We start from the raw sequence: 22631 nt of genomic DNA on the forward strand, positions 1-22631 counted from the left end.
ATCCTATTGCGACTACAATATGTGTTCTCTCATATAAAGGCCGGTTGTTAGAAGCTTTTCTGCAACTCAAGATACGCCTTACTTTTTACCTGGTGCGGGTGCATTTCTCATGTTTAGTGAGATCTCCTTTCTGAGTATAACGTTTCTGGCTTTCCCCTCCTGTATAAGGCTTTAATCCAGTGTGAATTCTCTCATGGGAAGTGACATTGTTTTTGTGATTAAACCTTATCTGACATTCAGAACACACCCGTGTGAGTTTGCTCATGACAAGTGAGACGTAATTTGTGACCAAAACTTTGCTTGCATTTCGAGCACTCATAAGGTTTTTCCCCAGAGTGGGATCTCTCATGAAGCATAACTCTGTCTTTCAGATTCAAGCTTTTAAGGCATAAGGATTTTCTCCAGTGTGGAATTTCTCATGGTGAGATAGCGTTTTTCTCTGCAGCTTTTCTGGCATTCAGAGCACTCATAAGGTTTTCATCAGTATGGAGTGGATTATGGTTAAAAATAGGAATTTCTGTCATTCACAGCATTGGTAATATTTCTTCCCTGTGTGCGTCTGCTCATGTAGGTGAGATTGCATTTAAAATGGATGCTTTTCTGGCACTTGGAGCACTGAAGTATTTTTGATGGTGTGTTTTCTTATGGTACATGTAGCCATCACTACCTCTGAATCTTTTCTGACATTCACAGCACTGATGTTTTTCCCCCAGTGTGGATTCTCAAATGTATAGTGAGATCAGATTTACGGCTGAAACATTTTTGGCATTCGGAGCACTGATAAGGTTTTTCCCCAGTGTGGGTTCTTATATGGTGAGTGAGATTGATTTTTTTCACTGAAACATTTGTGGCATTCAATGCATTAAGGTATTTCCCCAATGTGGGTTCTTGTATGCCGAGTGAGTATTCTTTTTTCACTGAAACATTTCAAACATTCAGAGCATGGATAAGGTTTTCCCCAGTGATATTTTGACATTTATGGAAATTTGTAAAGCGCGAACTATCGCTCCGGAAGGAGCATCTTGGCGCTGAGCGTGCAGAAAAAGAAACGTGGTGATGCATAAATCAGATGGCTGCTAGAACCGAGGTGTCCGATTGTTGGAACACCCAGGTTTTCAGGAGTTTCCTGAAATGGCTCTCAGTTCCGGCTAGCCTGAGGTTGACAGGGAGGCTGTTCCAAGCTCTTGCTGCTAGGAAGGAGAAGGTTTCCCCCCCTTGGTTTTTAGCTTAAATATTGGGATTATGATAAGATTGGTTCCTGAGGATATCAGGCAACGTGTAGGATTGTAGTACATAAAACGCTTAGTGAAATAAAGAGGGCCTGTTTTTCTAGTGGCTTTGAATGCAGTGAGCAGAAGCTTATACAAAATTGTTTTATGGAGTGGTAGCCAGTGGAGGGCTTTGAGGGCTGCTGAAGCTGAAGACCTTCTAGGGAGTTTAAGCGCGAGTCTGGCCACGGCGTGTTGAACGCTTTGTAGTTTCCTGAGAGTAGACTTCTTCACTCCTGCCATTAGTCCATTGCAATAATCAAGTCGGGAGAGAATTAAAGCAACCGCGACTGATTTTCTGGCTGCAATGGGGAGGAAGTCGAAGAATTTCTTCAATGACCTGATAAGGCTAAAACAGCACCCGGCAGTGATGCGGACATGATCATCGAAGGTAAGGGATGCGTCGAATTGAACGCCAAGGTTACGTGCCGAGGAGACAGCACTCGGTGGGGCTTCTGAGTTTTTAGGCCACCAGTCTTTTGGGCAGAAGGACAAGTCTTTCCCTAGAGGTATAATTTCAGTCTTAGCACTGTTGCATCTGAGGTGGTTTTTGTTCAGCCATAGAAAAACCTCAGAGAGACAATTCTGGAATCTGAGGTCTGCATCTGTGCATTTTTTATCAATGGTGACAAGCTGAGTGTCATCAGCGTACGATGTAACGAGGATTCCGTGAGATTCTATCACTGCGAGGAGGGGGGCCATGTAGATGTTAATAAAAAGTGGGCTAAGTATGGACCCCTGGGGGATTCCTGATGTGATTGGTCTTTCACTGGAGAGGTAAGGGCCTAGTGATACCGTTTGAGATCTGCTGGACAGCAACGATGTTATCCATGTCAACACAGTATTTGTCACACCAATCTCGCGCATTCTATTAATCAGAATGGCGTGCGAGATGGTGTCGAAGGCCGCTGTTAGATCGAGCAGAATGAGTACAACCTGTCTCCCCTCATCCTGCAAGAACTTAATGGAATCCGATAATTCTATCAAGGCTGTTTCGGTGGAGTGGCCGGGGCGGAACCCTGATTGTTGGGGATGCAGAATGTGGTTGTTCTCTACAAAGGTTTTTAACTCCCCGTACACTAATTGCTCCGTGATTTTACCTAGAGCGGGAAGTAAAGAAATTGGGCGCATATTAGTGAGATCAGTGGGGGATTTGTTCTGCTTCTTCGTTAGAGGCTTCACAATGGCCTTTTTCCAGTCATCGGGTACGATACCTGAGCCGAGGGATTCATTAATGATAGCATTAATTGTGGGATTTACAGCCTCAATGAGGTGGTGAAGAATGCTAGGGGGGCATGAGTCCGTAGGGGCTCCCGATTTACAGGCCAGGATTGCCTTATGGGTTTGTTGGAGGGAGACTGGTGCAAAGCTGCCAAGAATGGGAGGATTTATGACGGCTTCATGGGTGGTGATTAAGGGTTGAGGGAAATCCTTCTGTATGCTGGCAATTTTGTCTATGAAAAAGTCGGCAATTTGATTGCATAGGATTTGAGATGGGGGAATTTCGGGTAGGAGAGCTTTAGGGTGAGTGAAGGACTTGACTATAGAGAAGACAGTTTGTTGTTTTTGTTGGGCTTCATCTATAGCTTTGGTAAAGTATTCCTTTTTGGCTGCTTTGATGCTGGAGAGGTATACTTTCCTCTGCTGGATGTAAAGTAGTCTTGAGGCTTCGTCATAGGCTTTTCTCCATTTCCTTTCTAGAGTCCTGCAAAGGAGATGGCTTTCAGTGAGGGACTGGGTGTACCAAGGAGCATTGGGCTTTCTTTTACGGTGATCTGGATGGTGGGCATTTGGACTGGTGTTGTCAGAGACAATTTGGTCAATCCAGATGTGGAAATTGCGGGAGTCGGAAGTTACATCTCCGACTAATGTGGGGGTCGGGCCAGAGGCTGGGGGTCTGACTTGATACGTTCAGCCACTTTCTTCCAATTGGTAGTGAAGGAAGGGAGAGGGCGCCTAGCGCTAGATAACGTGGAGGGTTTTTCCTTTATGGCAAAAGGGATGAGGCAGTGATCGGTCCATATTTGAGGGATCGGGGGGACGTGTTTATGGTTGTCAAGTTAGAGCAGATACCGTCTAGCGTATGGCCTGCCCGGTGTGTCGGGGTAGTAACGCGTTGGGAGAGACCAAAGATGCTTAGCGACTGTTGGAAGCTGATGGTGTGGGGGTCTGTACAAGATTCCAAATGCAGGTTCATGTCGCCTAGAAGAGTAAAGCTGGGATAGCGTGTCATGAGTGACCCAAGTACCTCGTCCAAAGAGTCCAGGAAGGGGGTGGCGTTACCAGGAGGACGGTAAATAAGTCCCCCTGAAAAAGAGGTGGAGGCGTTAATTTTGATCGAAAAGCCTATGCCCTCACTGTCCTTAAGATGGCCTAGATCGAAGGTATGGCACGTGAAAGATTTCTTAATGGCAAAAGCTACCCCCCCTCCTCTCCCGATGGGTCTATCCCGCCTGAAAATGGTATAGTCTGGGGGGAGGGCGGTTGCTAGATCTGGTTGGATGAATCATTGAGCCAGGTTTCAGTTATGAAGAGCACATTGAAGCCATGGTGTTGTATTAGGTCGTGATTGTCTTGACCGTGGCTAGCTAGGGACCTGGCATTAATAAGCCCTCCCTTAAAGGTTTTGAGCTTATAATTTGGTGTGGGCGAGGATTTGGGAACTCCAGGGGTGGTCCCCAGGGACATCCACTTACAATGTCGGCACGAGAATGGTCCCCATAGATGGTCAGTAGGGGGCCGGCCCTTACAGTGGAGAACTCCCGTTACGCAGCGCAGTGCGCGTAACTCATCAAAGTCATACCTGATGGTAGGAAGAGAATGGGCAGCATGCCCTGCGCCCGGCGCGGTCCTGGCACGGAGGGGCGCAGACGATCTTGGCTTAGGCGCGGCTTCGGCGCGCATCCGGCGCGCCCGCTGCGCCAGCCCGCTGCGCCGTCTGGCCGCCTTGCACATTATAAGGGAGATAAGAGGGTGGGAGGACGGCGCGACTAGAGCGCTCTCCCCGCCTGCCTCACTCAAGATGGCGCCCACCGCCGCCGAGTTTCGGCTGAGAAGCGGCTGGGCTGCGTGAAGGAGAATGATAGGTGTTCAGGTGTCAGAATGCCTACAAAATCAATTCCCCTTGTAGTGAAGGCCCCCAAAGATGAAGATCAAGCGATTTGTTAAAAGGTTAAAAAGCGCTCTAAGTGCAACAATCGCAGTTATTAAAATCTGGTTTCAATAAATCACATTCCTAAAATTCATCTGCAGCTCGCAGCCCCAGTTCCCCTCACCAGGGAGAGCTTCTGAAAGGCACCGAGCGCAGCAATGGCTTCAGTTAAATACACCAAGAGGGCGGGAGGACGGCGCGACTAGAGCGCTCTCCCCACCTGCCTCACTCAAGATGGCGCCCACCGCCGCCGAGTGTCGGCTGAGAAGCGGCTGGGCTGCGTGAAGGAGAATGATAGGTGTTCAGGTGTCAGAATGCCTACAAAATCAATTCCCCTTATAGTGAAGGCCCCCAAAGATGAAGATCAAGCGATTTGTTAAAAGGTTAAAAAGCGCTCCAAGTGCAACAATTGCAGTTATTAAAATCTGGTTTCAATAAATCACATTCGTAAAATTCATCTGCAGCTCGCAGCCCCAGTTCCCATCACCTGGGAGAGCTTCTCAAAGGCACCGAGCGCAGCAATGGCTTCAGTTAAATACACCAAGAGGGCGGGAGGACGGCGCGACTAGAGCGCTCTCCCCGCCTGCCTCACTCAAGATGGCGCCCACCGCCGCCGAGTGTCGGCTGAGAAGCGGCTGGGCTGCGTGAAGGAGAATGATAGGTGTTCAGGTGTCAGAATGCCTACAAAATCAATTCCCCTTATAGTGAAGGCCCCCAAAGATGAAGATCAAGCGATTTGTTAAAAGGTTAAAAAGCGCTCCAAGTGCAACAATCGCAGTTATTCAAATCTGGTTTCAATAAATCACATTCGTAAAATTCATCTGCAGCTCGCAGCCCCAGTTCCCCTCACCAGGGAGAGCTTCTGAAAGTGTGGGTCCTTGTATGTGTAGTGAGTATTCTTTTTTCACTGAAACATTTCTGGCATTCAGAGCACTGATAAGGTTTTTTCCCCAGAGTGGAATCTCACATTTCAGTGAGGTCAGTATAGTTCTAAGCTGGCCCTGTACGCGGACGACTTGATTTTATACACGGGTGATCCAGGTACAGCTATTCCTCGGATCGAGGAACTGACAGCAGAGTTTGGGGCATTATCAGGATACAAGATGAACAGATCCAAGACTGAGGTCATGTGTTGGAAATTAGATCAATGGTATGGCACTGAGAGTCAGGAGTTTAGATATCTGGGAATATATATTGTGAGGGAATTGGATCGAATTCCTAAGTTAAATCTGGACAGAACAACTAGGGAAATGGACCATTTGTTTAGCAGATGGAAGAACCTCCCATTGTCAATCTATGAGAAAGTGAATCTAGTGAAAATGGTCATTCTCCCCAAGCTCTCCTACCTGTTTTCCACAATACCGCACATTCCCTAAGAAAGACATAAATAAGATACAGAGCAAAATAGGTAGTTTTTTGTGGGGGGACAAAGGGGTGCGCCTGACCTGGAAGAAACTCAGAAGAAGGTTATTAAAAGGTGGGTTAGCTCTCCCCGATATTAGTCTATATGTAGTGGCATTCCAGTTTAAGAGCCTACGCATGCTTCTTACTAAGCCAGACGACTCATCCTAGGGCAGATTGCTGGAAGAGATGGTAAGAGCAGAAGGGGGAAGCGATGCCTTTATGTATAAATTTGGATCTCCTAGATTCTTCAAGCGGGTTCGTTTGAAGATACTAAAAACCGCCCTAGAGACATGGTACAGGGTAAGGGTAAGCAGCGGGATTGGGTACTATTCAGACTCAGCTCCAGATTGGGATTCACCTGGTACCCCGGACTGCTTGAACAATGCCTTGGCAGTACCTATAAAAAGGGCTGGGATTATAAAATGGAAAGAGTTAATGGATGAGGAAGGGATATATCCATGGGAGTACTTGAGGGCAAAGGGTGGGACAGATTTATCAAGATTTAAATATCTTCAATTGGTGTCTTGGCATACAGCGGAACGCGAGGAGATAAAAAGTAATGAGGAAATCTCGGTATGGTATCAACTTCTACTACAGGGTGAAGACACTGGGATAGCTTCGGCAGAGGAGGTTTGGAACAATTTCTCCATGGCACCACAGGCAAAGGGCATGCTTGAACCATCTTTGAAGACACTATACAAACATATAAAGCCTGCCTGTCTGAAAAAGAACCATTTTTTCGTGGTCAATAGGCTTTACTACACTCCTTATAAAATCGGGAAGTTCGCCCTCTCACCGCCACCAAAATGCCCAAGCTGTCAGGAATTGCAGGCAGATGACATACACATGTTTTTCGAATGTTTTTGAAACATTTTTGACGTTCAGAGCATGGATAAGGTTTTTCCCCAGTGTGGGTTATTGTAAGTCGAGAAAGACTTTTGTCACTGAAACATTTCTGCCATTCAGAGCACTGATAAGGTTTTTCCCCAGTGTGGAATCTCACATGTGCAGTTAGAAGTGATTTACGGTTGAAATGTTTTGGGCATTCAGAGCACTCCTAAGGTTTTTCCCCAGTGTGGGTTTTTATATGCAGTGTGAGATTACTTTTTTCACTGAAACATTTGTGGCATTCAATGCACTGATATGGTTTTTCCCCAGTGTGGATTCTTATGTGCCGGGTGAGACTACTTTTTAAACTGAAACATTTCTGGCATTCAGAGCACTGATAAGGTTTTTCCCCAGTGTGGGTTCTTATATGCACCGTGAGATTGCGTTTTTCATTGAAACATTTCTGGCATTCAGAGCACTGATAAGGTTGTTCCACAAAATGGGCCACTGCATGATTAGAAAGACTTTGTTTGTTCCAAAACCTTTTCTGGCATTCAGAGCACTGATATGGTTTTTCCCCAGTGTGGATTCTAGTATGTTTAGCGAGTCTGATTTTTACACTGAAACATTTTTGGCATTCAGAGCACTGAAAAGGTTTCTCCCCAGTGTGGGTTCTTATATGATAATTGAGAATGTTTTTGTCAATGAAACATTTATGGCATTCCGGGCACTGATAAGGTTTCTCTCCAGTGTGGGTTCTTCTATGCCGAGTGAGCTCGGTTTGGGTATTGAAACATTTCTGGCAATCCGTGCACTGATAAGGTTTTTCCCCAGTGTGGGTCCTTGTATGTATAATAAGTCCTATTTTTCTACTGAAATATTTCTGACATTCAGAGCACTGGTAAGGTTTTTCCCCAGTGTGGGTTAATACATGTAGAGAAAGACTTTGTTTTTTACAAAACCTTTTCTGGCATTCAGAGCACTGATAAGGTTTTTCCCCAGTGTGGGTTTTCATATGCTGCGTGAGATGGCTTTTTCCACTAAAACATTTCTGGCACTCAGAGCACTGATAAGGTTTTTCCCCAGTGTGGGTCCTTGTATGTACAGTAAGGTCTCTTTTTTCACTGAAATATTTCTGGCATTCAGAGCACTGGTAAGGTTTTTCCACAGAGTGGGTTATTACATGTCGAGAAAGACTTTGTTTGTTATAAAAGCTTTCCTGGCATTCAGAGCACTGATAAGGTTTGTCCCCAGTGTGGATTCTTATATGTTCAGTGAGATAAAATTTACTGCTGAAACTTTTTTGGCATTCAGAGCACTGATAAGGTTGTTCCACAAAATGGGTCACTGCATGATTAGAAAGACTTTGTTTATTGCAAAACCTTTTCTGGCATTCAGAGCACTGATATGGTTTTTCCCCAGTGTGGATTCTTGTATGTTTAGTGAGTCTGATTTTTACACTGAAACATTTTTGGCATTCAGAGCACTGAAAAGGTTTCTCCCCAGTGTGTGTTCTTATATGATGAGTGAGACTGTTTTTGTCAATGAAACATTTATGGCATTCCGGGCACTGATAAGGTTTCTCTCCAGAGTGGGTTCTTCTATGCCGAGTGAGCTCGGTTTGGGTATTGAAACATTTCTGGCAATCGGTGCACTGATAAGGTTTTTCCCCAGTGTGGGTCCTTGTATGTATAATAAGTCCTATTTTTTTACTGAAATATTTCTGACATTCAGAGCACTGGTAAGGTTTTTCCCCAGTGTGGGTTAATACATGTAGAGAAAGACTTTGTTTTCTACAAAACCTTTTCTGGCATTCAGAGCACTGATAAGGTTTTTCCCCAGTGTGGGTTAATACATGTAGAGAAAGACTTTGTTTTTTACAAAACCTTTTCTGGCATTCAGAGCACTGATAAGGTTTTTCCCCAGTGTGGGTTTTCATATGCTGCGTGAGATGGCTTTTTTCACTAAAACATTTCTGGCATTCAGAGCACTGATGAGGTTTTTCCCCAGTGTGGGTCCTTGTATGTAAAGTAAGTTCTCTTTTTTCACAGAAACATTTCTGGCATTCAGAGCACGGGTAAGGTTTTTCCGCAGAGTGGGTTATTACATGTCGAGAAAGACTTTGTTTGTTATAAAACCTTTCCTGGCATTCAGAGCACTGATAAGGTTTGTCCCCAGTGTGGATTCTTATATGTTCAGTGAGATAATATTTACTGCAGAAACTTTTTTGGCATTCAGAGCACTGATTAGGGTTTTCCACAGAGTGGGTTAATGCATGTCGATAAAGTTGCGGTTTGAAACTAAACCTTTTCCGGCATTCAGAGGACTGATTAGGTTTTTCCCCAGTGTGGATTCTCATATGAGTAGTGAGATTAGATTTACAGCTGAAACTTTTTGGGCATTCAGAGCACTGAGAGAGGATTTTCCCAGTGTGCATTCTCTCAAATTCAGTGAGATGAGATTTATGGCTTAATCTGTTTTGGCACAGGTAACTTTTTCCCTAACTTGGGTTATTTTGCTTTGATTGAGGTGGGTTTGAACACTGAAATTGTTCTCACAGCCAGTGTTTTTAAAAGGTGCATTCCTAGAGTTAATATCTCTACGTTTAGTTTTCTCTTGCTTATATGCCACGGTAAGAGTGAACCCGATTTTAGAGTCGGGCTTGTTTAGATAATGTTCAGCATTTATCTCTAGAAGATATTGTGTGTAATCTTCTTAACACTTGAATTGAGCAAAATATGTCTGGATGCAGCCCTGTAACACCGGTCGAAATGTTTGTAGCAGATAATAGTCTTTTGGTTATAGCCTCTCCGGCAGCAACTTATTTTGTGACTGAAGTTTTTCTCAAATCTATTTGTGTAGGTTCTTAGCAATGCAGTGATAAGGTGTTAGTCTGATATTTAATGATTAAACTGAGAAGTACCTTTTTGCAGTGGCGTAATGGCAGTAACTGCGAAACATTAGAATATGCACAGTAATATTGTGGCTCATCAGTCGCAGAACATCAGTTCCTTTCACCCGTTCTGTGTTTGGTGTAAGGTTAAGGATTGTAGTTCTGAAGACAAGGATTTATTTACATTAGCTAGCGCAACAGTGCTCATTTAATCCATTTTAATATTTAACAGTTTGAAATATCACTCCTTCACAACAGATAAGGTTGAGGCGATTTACATAGAATTACAGAACAGTACACAATAAAAAGGAAACAATCTGAGATGGCCATGAACAACACAATAAAGTGGTGAATTTTTAAAGTTTTCGCCAGAGTGAGCAGAGTGGGTCGTGGTGTTATATCCCGAGGCAGATAGTCTCAAACTTGCGTAACTGGTTAAAAACGGTTGTTGAACAAAGGTGATTTTCCAATCTTTTGGTTGTTAGCGTGTCAGCTTCGGAGTCTTCTTTCAGTGTCTTTTCTTTGATGGTTTGCAGAAGAAACCTTTTGTTATATCTTTCTTTTATGCAGTGTGTGCTTCCTCTCTGGAATTACATGATGCTTTAGATCATGCGTGCTTTAGATGAACGTTATTCTGTCTTGCTGAGGCAATTTGTCTTTCTGATAATATTTCAGATGAGGATGTTGTGATTGGTCTTTCTGGCACTATTTCCGATGCTGTGTGGACAGATATGACTTTGCTCTGGGTTAATGAAATGCAAAATTAGAGACTTCACTTACAGGTATAGTACTTTCCTCGCCACACTTAGATTTTTGGAAATTGTTTAAACGTAGAATGCTTGATGTCCTTCATTTTTTCAAAATAATCCTTCTTATGGCACTAACATTCAGTTGGCTGGTGCTAAATCTTGCTTTCTTCGTCCGTAATTTCAATCACCTATAGTATTAAAATTAAATAGTTAATACATGTAAATATCCCCAAAAATAATTTACAAGCCATATCAAAGCAGAATTGCAGAATTTTGAAAATTTTGAGCTGTTCTTCAGACAGAGCAGAGTGTAGAATGGTGGACCGATAGTACTTGGATCTAGGAGTGAGGATTTGTAGAATTTCCAACATTTTATTAAGCTCAGAAAGGATACATGTACCCTATGGACTTGTAACATAGAATCCCAAAAGCAGACATTAAAGTCATATGGACTGGCACCAAAAAGATATTGAAAATAGAATACTATTAATTAATTTTTAATGTAGATTTCTAGGATGGGAATTTCCCCTCCACGGACAACAGGCGTTTCCCGCTGCCCTGAGTTACCACCTACTTGTATCTGGTATCCTAACTTTTGAGCTCTGGCCTCTGCCGCACGCAAATCTATTGTGTGTTGCGAGGACTATGCCTAGACCTATCTCTCAACTATGGTCCAGAGTATGAATCAAGGGCAATGAAATTAAGGAGTACTTTCATGTGTTCATTTTATTCCACCTGATTATCAGTCGTTAGGCTTTTCTGCACCTGGATTTAGAGAAACAGGACACCATTTTTTTCCAGACAGAAAAATTAGACTGAAAAGACCCAAAAGACTCGGTGCAGCAGAAGCAGCCAAGACTCATGCTGTTTTTTTACAAACTGGGGGAAACACACAATTCTTCCCTCTGTTAGAAATATCTTTCCCCTTCACTCCCCTGCTTCGCCCATCTCCCCCCCCCCAACCAACCACATGCATATATCTACCACCTGCTTAAAACAAGTGGTAAATGAAAGCAGAAAAACAGTATGAAATAGTGAATGGCATGTGGCAGAAGAATCTGTTCCTCGTGGCAACTCCCCAGTACATTGCGTCAAAACTGTAACTGCACGTTACTGGGATAAATCTACCACAAAACAATTACATGAGATTTTTCTGCCACCCCAGTACTGTGCAACTTCTAACAAGGGACTATAAGAGATCTTGGACCGGTCCTGTGACCTGGAGGGTCACACCAAGTGTGCCCTCATTTAAGGCAGAGGACTGTCATGTGTTTAACAGCTAGAGCGGTGGTGGCAATGCACCCTGTTGTAAGGATCAATAGCCTGATTAGATCTTTGCATCATGGTCAGTGGAGTGACTTTCTACTGACACACCCATGTAATGCTCCATTTCTATACCTGTGCCCAGACTTTGCAATAACATCAAGTGCATGTTTACGGTGTTGGTGTGCGTAGCATAAATGCAATGTGAGAGTGTGACAGAGTAAACACCATCTCCTGTCTGCCAGTTGTGTATACAAGTGGGACCATCTTTCCCTCATTTATACCAGAGTTCAAAGTCCTCTGTTACCAAGGAATAATGTGCTCTACAAAGTAAGCAGGTGCCTGCTGTGGCACCAGGGATGGTGTCAGCCTGACAGTTTATCTAAATTGAATGGACATCACCTGAAGGCTGATTTACTTAATGGAAAAGCTGTGTAACTGTCCACAAGAGCCTAGAAGTCTGCCTAGAAGCCTGCCTGTCTGGTAAGAAAAGGAAGGGAGTTTCACTATCCAGCAGGAGGACAAGGCTGTCCTGGAAAAATCAAGGTCCGACACATCCTCGTTATCTGTAGGGCGAGCCGGAAAGCCATCCAGCAAGACCAGCTAGTCTGAGGGATGCCAAGACTCTCCCAACAGTTCAAGGTAGAAAATAAAACTCCTCGACAACATGATTGTTGAGGCCCAGTAGGACGATTGTGTGCTGCCAACAGGCCCATTCAAGGTTGCATTTGCCAAATTCCTAACACAACAAAGTCTGAATCTACTGACTTGAATGTGGGCTCAATTGCTGATGGTCAGGCCTCCAGAGGGGGCTGCACTTACAGACAGTCCAGGTGTGACTTGCTACCTTGGGACTGCTGATCTACAGGCAACTGCAAAGAAAAGAGAGTGGGTGCCCTACTGAATGCAGCACTATATCCAGGACAAAAGCGCTCCACAAAACCTGCTGGTGGGTCACTGCTCTCGCGAGTCTTCAGAGGTGCCATTCAAATGTCGGGAAACAGGAAAGAGACCCAGACAAGACTGACTCATCCTGTAAAAGGGTAAGACACTTACGACAGAGCATACACGCATTGGGGGTAACTGGAGTGACAGAACTGACCCTATACTATATTCATGATACTCATAAATGCCCCTAGAGCGCAAGAGGGTATCAGAACTGGACGCACCTGTCTGCAGCACATGGTAGTTTGGCATGCCTGCACTATCTTTTCACCCGGACTGTCCATAAAGATGACTTTAGGGCCGCTACACACATAGCAGGGGGAATCTCAGACCATTTGCTGGTGGAGATGCAACTCGATGGTCCGGTTGGTATGAATTAGGCGACTAAAAACGGTTCTGACATTTGCAGGTGGGTCACGCTCTGCAGGGTAACATCTGGGAAAGGGGGGGAAGTTGCCTGAGGCATCCCCACTGGAGGACCAGCTGCTAACTAATCCCCTGACCGAAAAAGCAATCTCAACCATCTATAGGAAGTTGATCTACAATTCTCTGGATCCCTTGGGACTATGCTGTTACCACCTTGCATACAATTGTAGAAACAGCACGCATTAGGAAGAATTCAGCCCAAGCAGCTGAATTGATAGCTCTGACTAGAGCTTGTGTATTGGCTAAAGGAAAAAGAGTGAATGTGTTCACCGATAGCCAATACGCATTCGGGGTAGTCAATAGTTTTGGCCACCTCTGGAAGGAAAGAGGATTCTTTACCTCACACGGTACTAAAATACAGCATGGCCAGCTAGTAAATGACCTCTTAGAATCACTTGCCTTGCCCACTCAGATAGCGATTGTGAAGTGTAGTGCACATAAGAGGATCACTGATGACGTAGGTGAAGGAAATGCTTTCCCGGATCAGATAGCAAAAGAGACAGCTAGAGATGTGACAGGTCGTATGTATTTTGCTGGACCTGCCAGATGGGTCAGTCAAGGAGGAATGTGTGAGGACACAATAGAAAGTGTGAAAATGATTCAGGAAGAGGCTACAGAGAAAGAATTAAGTAAGTGGAAAGATGGTACGGGAATGTTAGATGTGACGGGGTGTTGGATAGAATTGTCGGAACATCAGCGTTGGCTGCTAACAGACGCCTATGTACTTCCAGTAGTGACTATGGCGCATTGTCCAGTCCACATCAGTGCGAAAGGAATATGCAAGCTTTTGGCTACGGTATGGCAGAATGCGGGAATCCCTAAATGTGCAGACAATCTAGTTAAGCATTGCATTGTTTAATGCATAACCCAGGAAGAGGGACACCAACTCCAGCAGGCCATTTTGCTCCCCCAACATATCCTTTTGAGGTGTTGCAGATAGACTACATTCATATGGAGAGATGCAATAACCTAAAGGATGTCCTTGTGGTGGTGTGCGCCTTTTTCTAGATGGATAGAGGCCTACCCCGTAAAGGATAATACTGCTTTGTCTACAGCAAAGGTCCTTCTGAAGGAATACTTCCAGAGGTTTGGTTTACCTCGAATTGTCTGGAGTGACAATAGAAGTGAATTTGTGGGCCAAATCATGCAGAAAGTATGTACAGATCTTGGTATTAAGCTGAAATTCCATGCGGCAAATGACCCTCAGTCAGTGGGTTTGGTAGAGTGCTATAATGGCACTCTCAAGCTTAAACTTGCAAAGATACAGGCCAGCACGGGTCTTGCCTGGGCCGATGCTTTACCTTTGGCTTTCTTGTCCACCCGAACAGCTGTTCATTCTCGTGTGGGACTTAGCCAATATGAAATTGTGTTCAGATGCCAGGCTAATGTCTGGGGTGTCCCTAGGCCCAAAAAGTACTCGGATATAGAGTATCCAATGTTGGTTGATTATTTACATGACATCACCACTAAATTGCATGTTCTCCATCAGCAGGTACAAGACACTTTTGCCTCAGGCCTCTTCCGATCCCGGGCACACCATCCAACCTGGGGACTGGGTGTGTCTGAAGAATTTCCAAAGAAAAAAGAATCTGGAGCCCCGCTGGGGACCGCCAAGACAGGTCCTGCTGACGACACGTACAGCCGTGAAGGTTGTTGGGAAAAAGAACTGAACTGCATTCATGGTGTGCACTGCAAAAAGGTACCCTTGCCTTTGCCTTTTGACCAGTGGGTCCGCGAAGGTATAGGTGATTTTGAAGGAGAAAGGGTCCCCCGGTTTGTACCTTGAATGAACTCGGACTGAGAAGGAAGACGATGATGTTTTGCAAGAAGCTGTACCATCGCATCTCAAAATAGATACAACTGATCCAGAGACACTTTTTCAGGACCAGACTGCGCCGAACAAAAACAAATACAATCTTTGGCCTAGAAAGACAAGAGACATTTGAAAACTTTTCCTTTTTCTGAACTTACATTTCAAATTTTGAATTGCATATATATTTTTTTCTCTCCTTTCCTGTGTGATACTGGAATCATCCAATTTAAGTTGCAGGGTCGTGGTAGGAGACTTGGTTTGTGACCTGAGTAGTGGCAATAGGCCTGCAGGACCTGTAGTGTCATAGGACGGCTAATAACCACAACTAAGTGAGATAGGAAGATTGCCACGAGCAACACTTTAGAGGATTAATTCTGGTGAATCGGAAAATGATAAAAGAGCAGAAATGAAAAAGAAATATTGTAAATTATTGTTTATTAGATGTGGCGTAGTATTATGTGTTTTGATTTTTCTATGTGTTTTATTAGCTTGTGTGGGTTGGGTTACTCACACTTTGCAGCCAATACCTGTACCTACACCCACCTCTCACCCTATATCTTTTCACACTACTGTCTCCCCGCACCAGCTACATACCCTCTCTGAACATGAACAGACCAGGAGAACGGAATACTTTAACAATTCATTCATACAGTTGTTGCATCAGCATCAACTGGTCACTAACACCACCGATTGTTGGGTCTGTGGGCTCATGCCTCACAGCACGGATAAGGGGATGCTATTTTTAGTCTTGCCGTTTTCTTATGAAGGATCCTCCTGGGCATTTCTGGCCATGTTTTCCAACGCATATGAGCACCAACCTCGATACCCAGTTAATACTGATGTTTGGTCACGAACCCTTGATGAAGGGAATAGTAGCCATGACAAAGAATACTGGTGAAGGTGGGAAGATCCCACCTGACGAGAAGCAAGCATATGATGGTTGGAACTTGACCCGATACAAAAACAGCCTTACAGATAGGGCTGGACGAAAAAGATCTCCACCCGTTTGGACTCTACCCCGTCGAGGCCATTACTGTTTGCAAGGGAATGGTCAGAATGTCAAAGCCCAATTAGGAAAGAGCACTTGTAACCATACTTATACTTTTTCATCTCAGACTTCTCCTCTGTTAATACCAGCTCAAGGTACATATTTTGTCTGTCACATGGTTGCCGATAAATTTTTCGGGATCGTGTTATGTGGCTTTCCTCCTTCCTCCAACATATACAGCCCCACACGGCAGGACAAGAGGGAGGGGACTTTATCAAAGGACTCCTCCAATTTTGGGGCCCTATGGCTAATAGCAGAGACATCAGACACCTTATTCGCGTTGTCGAGGCTACAGTAAACAATACGGTGGGGGCATTGAGACCTCACCGCTGAGCTTCAGGCGGACTGTCTCGTAACTTTACAGAACAGAATGGTGTTGGATGTTATTCTTGCAGATAGAGGCGGAGTATGCAAATTGATTGGGCCTAGCTGTTGTATTTACATACCAGACAACGCCCCTACAGTATACCAAGCCACTTTGTGAATAGGTCTGCTTTTCCCTGGAGACCTTGGTTTTGATCGAAGGCAGGCAGTCCTCCCAAGGTTCTGGAGGTAGCAGGGCTGCAAGACGAGTTGACTTTTGGTTCAGGATCATCCAGGGATGCAGACAGGCCAGTAGGGCTGGGACCATGTCCGGCTTTCGAGCTGGGTACTCAACAGAATCCGCGCTGCTTCTTGCCACTGAATCCATCAGGCAATTTGTGGATGCAGGTCAAACGGTGGCCTTGATCCTGTTGGATCTAAGTGCCGCCTTTGACACTGTAGCCCATCACACGTTGGTAGTGTTTGAGGAAGGGTGGGGTATCTGGCAATGCCCTGAATTGCCTACAATCTTTTCTGTCGGGTCACTGCTTCCAGGTGAGACCGGGCAAACACTACTCCAGGGTCATCATGCTGAACCAGGGAGTGCTGCAGGGCTCGACCCTGAGCCCGACCCCGTTTAATCTCTATGTAGCTCCCGTAGCGGAGACTGCTGAGGGGTCGGGATCAGGGTCGTATCCTATGCCGATTAAACGCACCTGGTGGTCTCCCTGACCCAGGCACAGGAGTTGGCTGCCTCCAACTTCATGGCATGCATGCAAGAATTGGCTGCATGGATAGCTAAGAACTGCCTGAAGTTGAATAGCAACAAGACAGAGGTGCTTGTGGTGGGTAAGGCCCCGACTGTGTTGTCATCGGCATGGTGGCCCCCAGGACTTGGGGGGTCACCTACGCCCTGTGTGCAGGCAAAGAACTTGGGAGTTTGGTTAGATCCCAGTCTTTCCTCAGACTATCAAACAAGACGGGTAGCAGGCGCCTGTTTTGGGATCCTGAAGGTCCTGCGTTAAACCTTGGACCTACTCCCTGTAGCGTCTAGGAAGACTCTGGTTCATGCCCTGGTGACGTCGCGCCTGGACTATGGTAATGTCCTTTATCTAGGCGCAACAACCAAGTGTATGCTCCGTCTGTAGGGAGTGCAGAATGTGGCAGCCCACCTTATTTTGAGGCGTCCGAGAAGGGCATCGGCTAGGGCAGCCCTGGCCGCGTTACACTGACTCCCAATTAAAGAAAGAGTCACTTCAAGGCACTTTGTGTCTGTCATCGGATCCTGCAGGGAAGGGCCCCTCCGTCGCGGTCGGATCTCCTGACCCCCCTATGTCCCCACACGTCAGCTGAGGTCAGGTGGGGTAGCATTGGTGTGCGTACCCGCCATTAAGAAAGCCAGTAGTGTACTGCCAGTGTCAATGGAACAAGCTAAGAAAAAACGGTGCAGAAAACCACAATAAGTGTAAATAATGCACGAGTAGTGTACTACCAGTGTCAATGGAACAAGCTAAGAAAAAACGGTGCAAAAAAGGCTGGCGACGAGTAGACGGACCATGTCGCGGGAATAGAGGCCAACGCTATCGGAACGAGAACGGAGATTCAAGCAGCCAAGATCAAAGGCAATCAGACCGGGAATGTTCACAGCGGACAGAAGTGGACGACCTCGGCCACGGATAAAACTGGAAAGCGGGCCGATCAATAGACACCCAAACATAGATAACGCTGCAGACGCGCCGGCTTTGGACACTGGGCTGATGCGGGCTATGGAGGGAAGGGAAGGTCTGCGCTTCTCCATGGACTTTCTACCCCCTTCACGCAAGTACACTGTTCTGGGTTGGGATGAAGCCCTCTGCTGAGTTGGGGTAGCGGGAAGTTCAGAGTCCGTCGGGCAGGGAGGCAGGGTTTGACAAGGGGTTGGGAAGTATGGGTTCCGAGTTTTTTTGTTCTAGTTTGTAACGGCAATGATAACATGGTGGAATATCCCCTGGCTGACAGGTTTCCACATAACATGGTTGGATTACGGCTCACGCTCATCAACTACTGCATCACACACCCCAGTTGATTGTACCCAGGACACAGCCCCTGAAGCTGAGGTGACCCCCGTCACACTACTCACTTGGAATGTACACAGGCTAAGAGACAAGATTAAGAGAGGACTGGTGCTACAGGCCCTGAAACGTCAAGCTCCCACATTGGCACTCCTGCAGGAAACACACCTCACAGTCACTGAGTGTAAGGCATTAGATAGATGGGGTATAAGATGGTGGTACACTCGGAGTTCTCGCCGGGCTCCAGGAGAACGGGTATCCTGGTGCGGAAAAACTCTTCCTTCATAGTAATCCAAACCAGAAAAGATGATCAGGGGAGATTTGCAGCAATACAGGGTCAATGGGAAGGTAAGCTTATTAATGTGATATCAGTATACATCCCCCCGGCGCTCCACACAGTGGCATTCCCAGCTCTTAGTGAATTTCTGCTTACCCTGCCGGAAGGAGACCTTATTATCGGGGGGGGGGGGGGGGGGGAGTTTAATGCCACAATGAATGCTAACTTAGACAGATATCCAATGGTGACGCAGGCACCTGGAGTCTCTCGCTTGTAGAGTTTCGCAGAGGCACTGGGGCTGGTTGACGTTTGGAGGCATACCCATCACACAACGCGACAATACACGTTTCATTCAAATGTACACATCAGTCTATCTAGAATAGACAATTTTTTGACATCGGAACCAGTCCGCAGAAAGTTGATGACATTACGATCAAACCCAGAAGTATATCAGACCACTCACCAGTAGTGTTAACCTTCTCCTACCACCACATGTCCCGTAAGAGGCTTTACTTTATCTACCCCGGATACTTACAAGTCCCGAAAATTTTAAAAGAAATCCGCAAAGCCACGAAATACTTCTTTGGGGAAAACACTGCATCTGTTGGTTCCCCGTCAGTTTTATGGGAAGCTTACAAGACTGTAATTAGGGGGCAGGCAATAGTCTCCAATACGGGACACAAACGAGAAAAAAAGAAAGAACTAATGGATCTAGAGCTAGAAATACACTCAGCTGAAACAGACCACTCGACGGACCCCACACCTGACTCGACGCACAGTCTGCACCTCAAACAACAACAGTATAGGGATCATCTGCGAAGAGAGACGATGTCCAACCTCACAGCAACCAGACATAAGGTATATGATGTAGGGGACAAGGACGGGAAGCTCCTGGCTTGGCTTGATCGGTGAGAGCAGAGCACTAAGGGAATAGCGCAACTACAGGCAGCAGAGGGACAGTTCACAACAGACCCGTGGGCCATTATACGCACATTGGCAGGGCATTTCCGAGATGTTTATACATCGGCATCGGGCATGTCCGAGGCAGCAGCCTCCATAAAAGGTATAGAAATGCATGAAACTAACGAAGGAGGCTTCCTTGGAGCTGGAGGCGGATCTCACAGAGGACGAGTTGCAAGCTGCAATCTTCTCGCTGCAGTCAGGCAAAGCGCTGGGACCCAAAGGGATCCCGATAGAATTATATAAACAGATGGCGGACACTATCAGTTCACACTTACTGCGAATGTACACCGACAGCTTAGATAGAGGCGGACTGCCGCTTGACCAGCGACTGGCCACAATAGTGGCTATCCAGAAACCTGGTAAACCTCTGTCAGAGTGTACCTCTTATCGCCCAATATACCTGCTCAATGCGGAGGCAAAAATGTTTGCTAAAGTACTGGCAAACAGACTGATGGCACACCTCCCGCATTTAGTTCACCCGGACCAATCAGGCTTCATGCCAAATAGAAACACTGCGCTAAACCTCAGACGCTTGCATGGAGCGATGGCTCAAGCACCAGCCCTGTCAGAGCCGGCGGTTGTCATATCCCTAAATGCGAGGATGGCTTTTGATATGGTGGAGTGGAGTTACCTTTTCGCTGTCCTTCCTCATTTGGGATTTGTCCCTAAGTTTTGTGTGTGGATCCGCCTCCTGTACACCGGACCACTGGCGTATGTAACGGACAATGGGCACATATCGGATGCTATACCACTGGCGAGAGGAGACCTGCCGGAAGGAGACCTTATTATCGGGGGGATTTAATACCACAATGGATGCTAAGTTAGACAGATATCCGGTGAGGACGCAGGCACCTGGATTCTCTCGCTTGCAGAGTTTCGCGGAGGCACTGGGGCTGGTTGAATTTGGAGGCATACCCATCACACAACACAACAATACACGTTTCATTCAAATGCACACAACAGTCTATCTAGAATAGACTATTTTTTGACATCGGAAACCAGTCTGCAGAACGTTGATGACATTACGATCAAACCCAGAGGTATATCAGACCACTCACTAGTAGTGTTAACCTACTCCTACCACCAAATGTCCCGTAAGAGGCTTTACCCTATTTACCCCAGATACTTACAAGTCCCGTAAATTTGAAAAGAAATCCGCAAAGCCTCAAAATACTTCTTTGCGGAAAACACTGCATCTGTTGGTTCCCCGTCAGTTTTATGGGAAGCTTACAAGACGGTCATTACTTTGACACCGCATCGTGTACATTGGGAGTTTGTTGCATCTTTTGAGTTTCACTCACGCTTGTTAAGCGGCACTGCAGAATTCCAACACCCACGAACGTCCATGGCAACCGAGTCTTGGCAATGATTTCAACGCGTTGATCTTCGTCGAGACGTTACACAAGTCAGCGCGTTGATCTTCGTAAGGACATAGCAAGCTTACGTCTGATGTCATCAGCGGGCATTTTTATCACCGGGGCAACTGTTCTTAAACAAAACACGAACAAATACGGTGATTTACATCTAAAGACTACACGACATTAAATGCTTCGTTTTTCTTGTTTTCTACAGTTTAACACTACGCAGCAATTTATTCTTCATTTTCTGGTAAACTACGAATAAACACTACGCAACCATTTATTCCTCAAAGTTAGCCAGCTTCTCTTCCTGGTGTTCTACGAAGAAATACTACACGGTGATTACTCTTCATTTCAACGCAAAGGACAACTAATGTGGTGTTTCTCTACAATGTGGTATTTAATTTTTTTTTTAAATGATAGGGTATTTTCAAATGATATTAATATGTCAAGAGTCATAGTATAACAATTATCATTCTATTATCACACAATATATAGTTACACATTTAAAACTTAGTTGATGCATATATACTGTATTTAATTCTGCTAGTTACATTTTCTTAATACAACGTGTAACTATGCAATTTGACCCCCAGCAAAGTTTTTGCAGTCCAAGGGTGATCCTCCCATGCCTTGGGCGAGATGGAAGGAAGAATTTATCACAAACATGAAGGCTATAGATGGCGAACACATGGGGGCAGAAAGAAAGAAAAGTATTTTTTTGCATTGTTTAGGTTCGGTGGGCAAGTTATTTTTAGATCATTGCCTCAAATTACTTCCCAGAGCTATGGAAGCGGTGATAATTTGAATGTGTATAATGAGGCTTTATTAAGAACAGAAAAAAGATTTAAGCCTGTTACAAGTATTGCTTTAAACAGATTCAAGTTCTATACTAGAGAGCAAAAATATGATGAAAGTTTCGATGACTTCCTCACAGGATTGAGATCTTTATCTTTGCATTGTAATTTTGGATTGTTAACGGATGAAATGATAAGAGATCAAATCATAGTACATGTTAAAAATAAAACAATACAGGAAAGATTATGGGTTTTAGGAAATCCTAGTTTGGCTGAGGCAATTTCAGAAGCAAAGGCATTAGAACAGTCGGAAAAATGGATGGAGGTTGTCAAAGACAATGCAAATAAAAAATGGCAGAGGAGGAGGTTTGTTATATTAAATCAAAAAATGAGAACCAAATACAACGACAACCCACACGTTTCCAACACAACTATCGAGGAAGTTCGAACACTAATATGTACAGGAATGTTCAAGGGTCAACACGGAACAATGCGGTTTGTTTTAGATGTGGCAATAAGTCTCATTTAGCATCATTTCCGGGTTGTCCTGCAATCAACAAGGAATGTAGGAACTGTGGTAGAGTAGGGCACTTCACAAGTGTATGTCGGGACATTAGACATAATGTCACACCCTCCAGAGGTGCAGTGTCATGTGTTGCGAATAATGAAGTAAACAGGCCTAATCTTGTACATGAAACAGACAAAGTAGATAGATGTTTTGTTGTTTCTATTATTGATGGAGTTCCTGATTATATTAGGAATTAACCTAATGGTGATTTTAGAGTTTGTGGAGTGAACATAGTGTTAATGGTAGATTCAGGGTCCCAGTGGACAATTATCACACATCAATATTTTGTAGAGCAGTTGAACAATTGTGTTTAGAGAATTTAGTACCATCTGACTTTTTGGCTGAAAGTTTTGAAGGCAATCAGATTGAAGTTGAGGGGTACTTTGGAGTGAGAATCTGTTTTAAGCATAGGAGTACTGATATTAAACTGTACATTGCAAGGAAAGGGGTTAATGTCCTGGGATGGCGTGATCAATATAAACTAGGAATTATATTGAATCCAAGAGCAAAAGAACCAGTCACTTTA

The 22631-nt window shown here is 45.0% G+C and overlaps 1 protein-coding gene and 1 long non-coding RNA gene across 2 annotated transcripts in view; both read right to left on the minus strand.

Moving 5' to 3' along the window:
* Positions 1-6880: 6880 nt before the first annotated feature.
* Positions 6881-9088, minus strand: LOC147662716 (uncharacterized). The gene is made up of 3 exons (XM_086950953.1): positions 8994-9088; positions 8454-8909; positions 6881-7613 (listed from the first exon to the last, which is right to left on the minus strand). Exons 1-3 carry the CDS (start codon positions 9086-9088, stop codon positions 6881-6883), a joined length of 1284 nt encoding a protein of 427 aa, XP_086807079.1.
* Positions 9089-9803: 715 nt separating this feature from the next.
* LOC147662717 (uncharacterized) overlaps positions 9804-22631 on the minus strand; it is an 82382-nt gene continuing 69554 nt past the window's right edge. The window contains exons 2-3 of the long non-coding RNA XR_015305505.1: positions 20684-20865; positions 9804-10481 (exon numbers count right to left, since the gene is read on the minus strand). This is a non-coding gene — a long non-coding RNA (uncharacterized LOC147662717). The remainder of the gene's footprint in view (positions 10482-20683; positions 20866-22631) is intronic.

Source organism: Lissotriton vulgaris, unplaced genomic scaffold (genome assembly GCF_964263255.1).
Source record: "Lissotriton vulgaris unplaced genomic scaffold, aLisVul1.2 SCAFFOLD_1409, whole genome shotgun sequence".
NCBI lineage: Eukaryota > Metazoa > Chordata > Amphibia > Caudata > Salamandridae > Lissotriton > Lissotriton vulgaris.

What these genes read in the sequence shown, in the direction of transcription:
- LOC147662716 (XM_086950953.1), bottom strand. Translation starts at nt 9,088, where the DNA reads ATGCACACTGGGAAAATCCTCTCTCAGTGCTCTGAATGCCCAAAAAGT. An exon ending in CATATGAGAATCCACACTGG is followed by an intron (nt 8,910 to 8,993) that starts GGAAAAACCTAA and finishes AACCCACTCTGT; the next exon opens with GGAAAACCCTAATCAGTGCT. An exon ending in TGCTCTGAATGCCAGAAAAG is followed by an intron (nt 7,614 to 8,453) that starts GTTTTGTAGAAA and finishes ATGCCAGAAAAG; the next exon opens with GTTTTGTAAAAAACAAAGTC.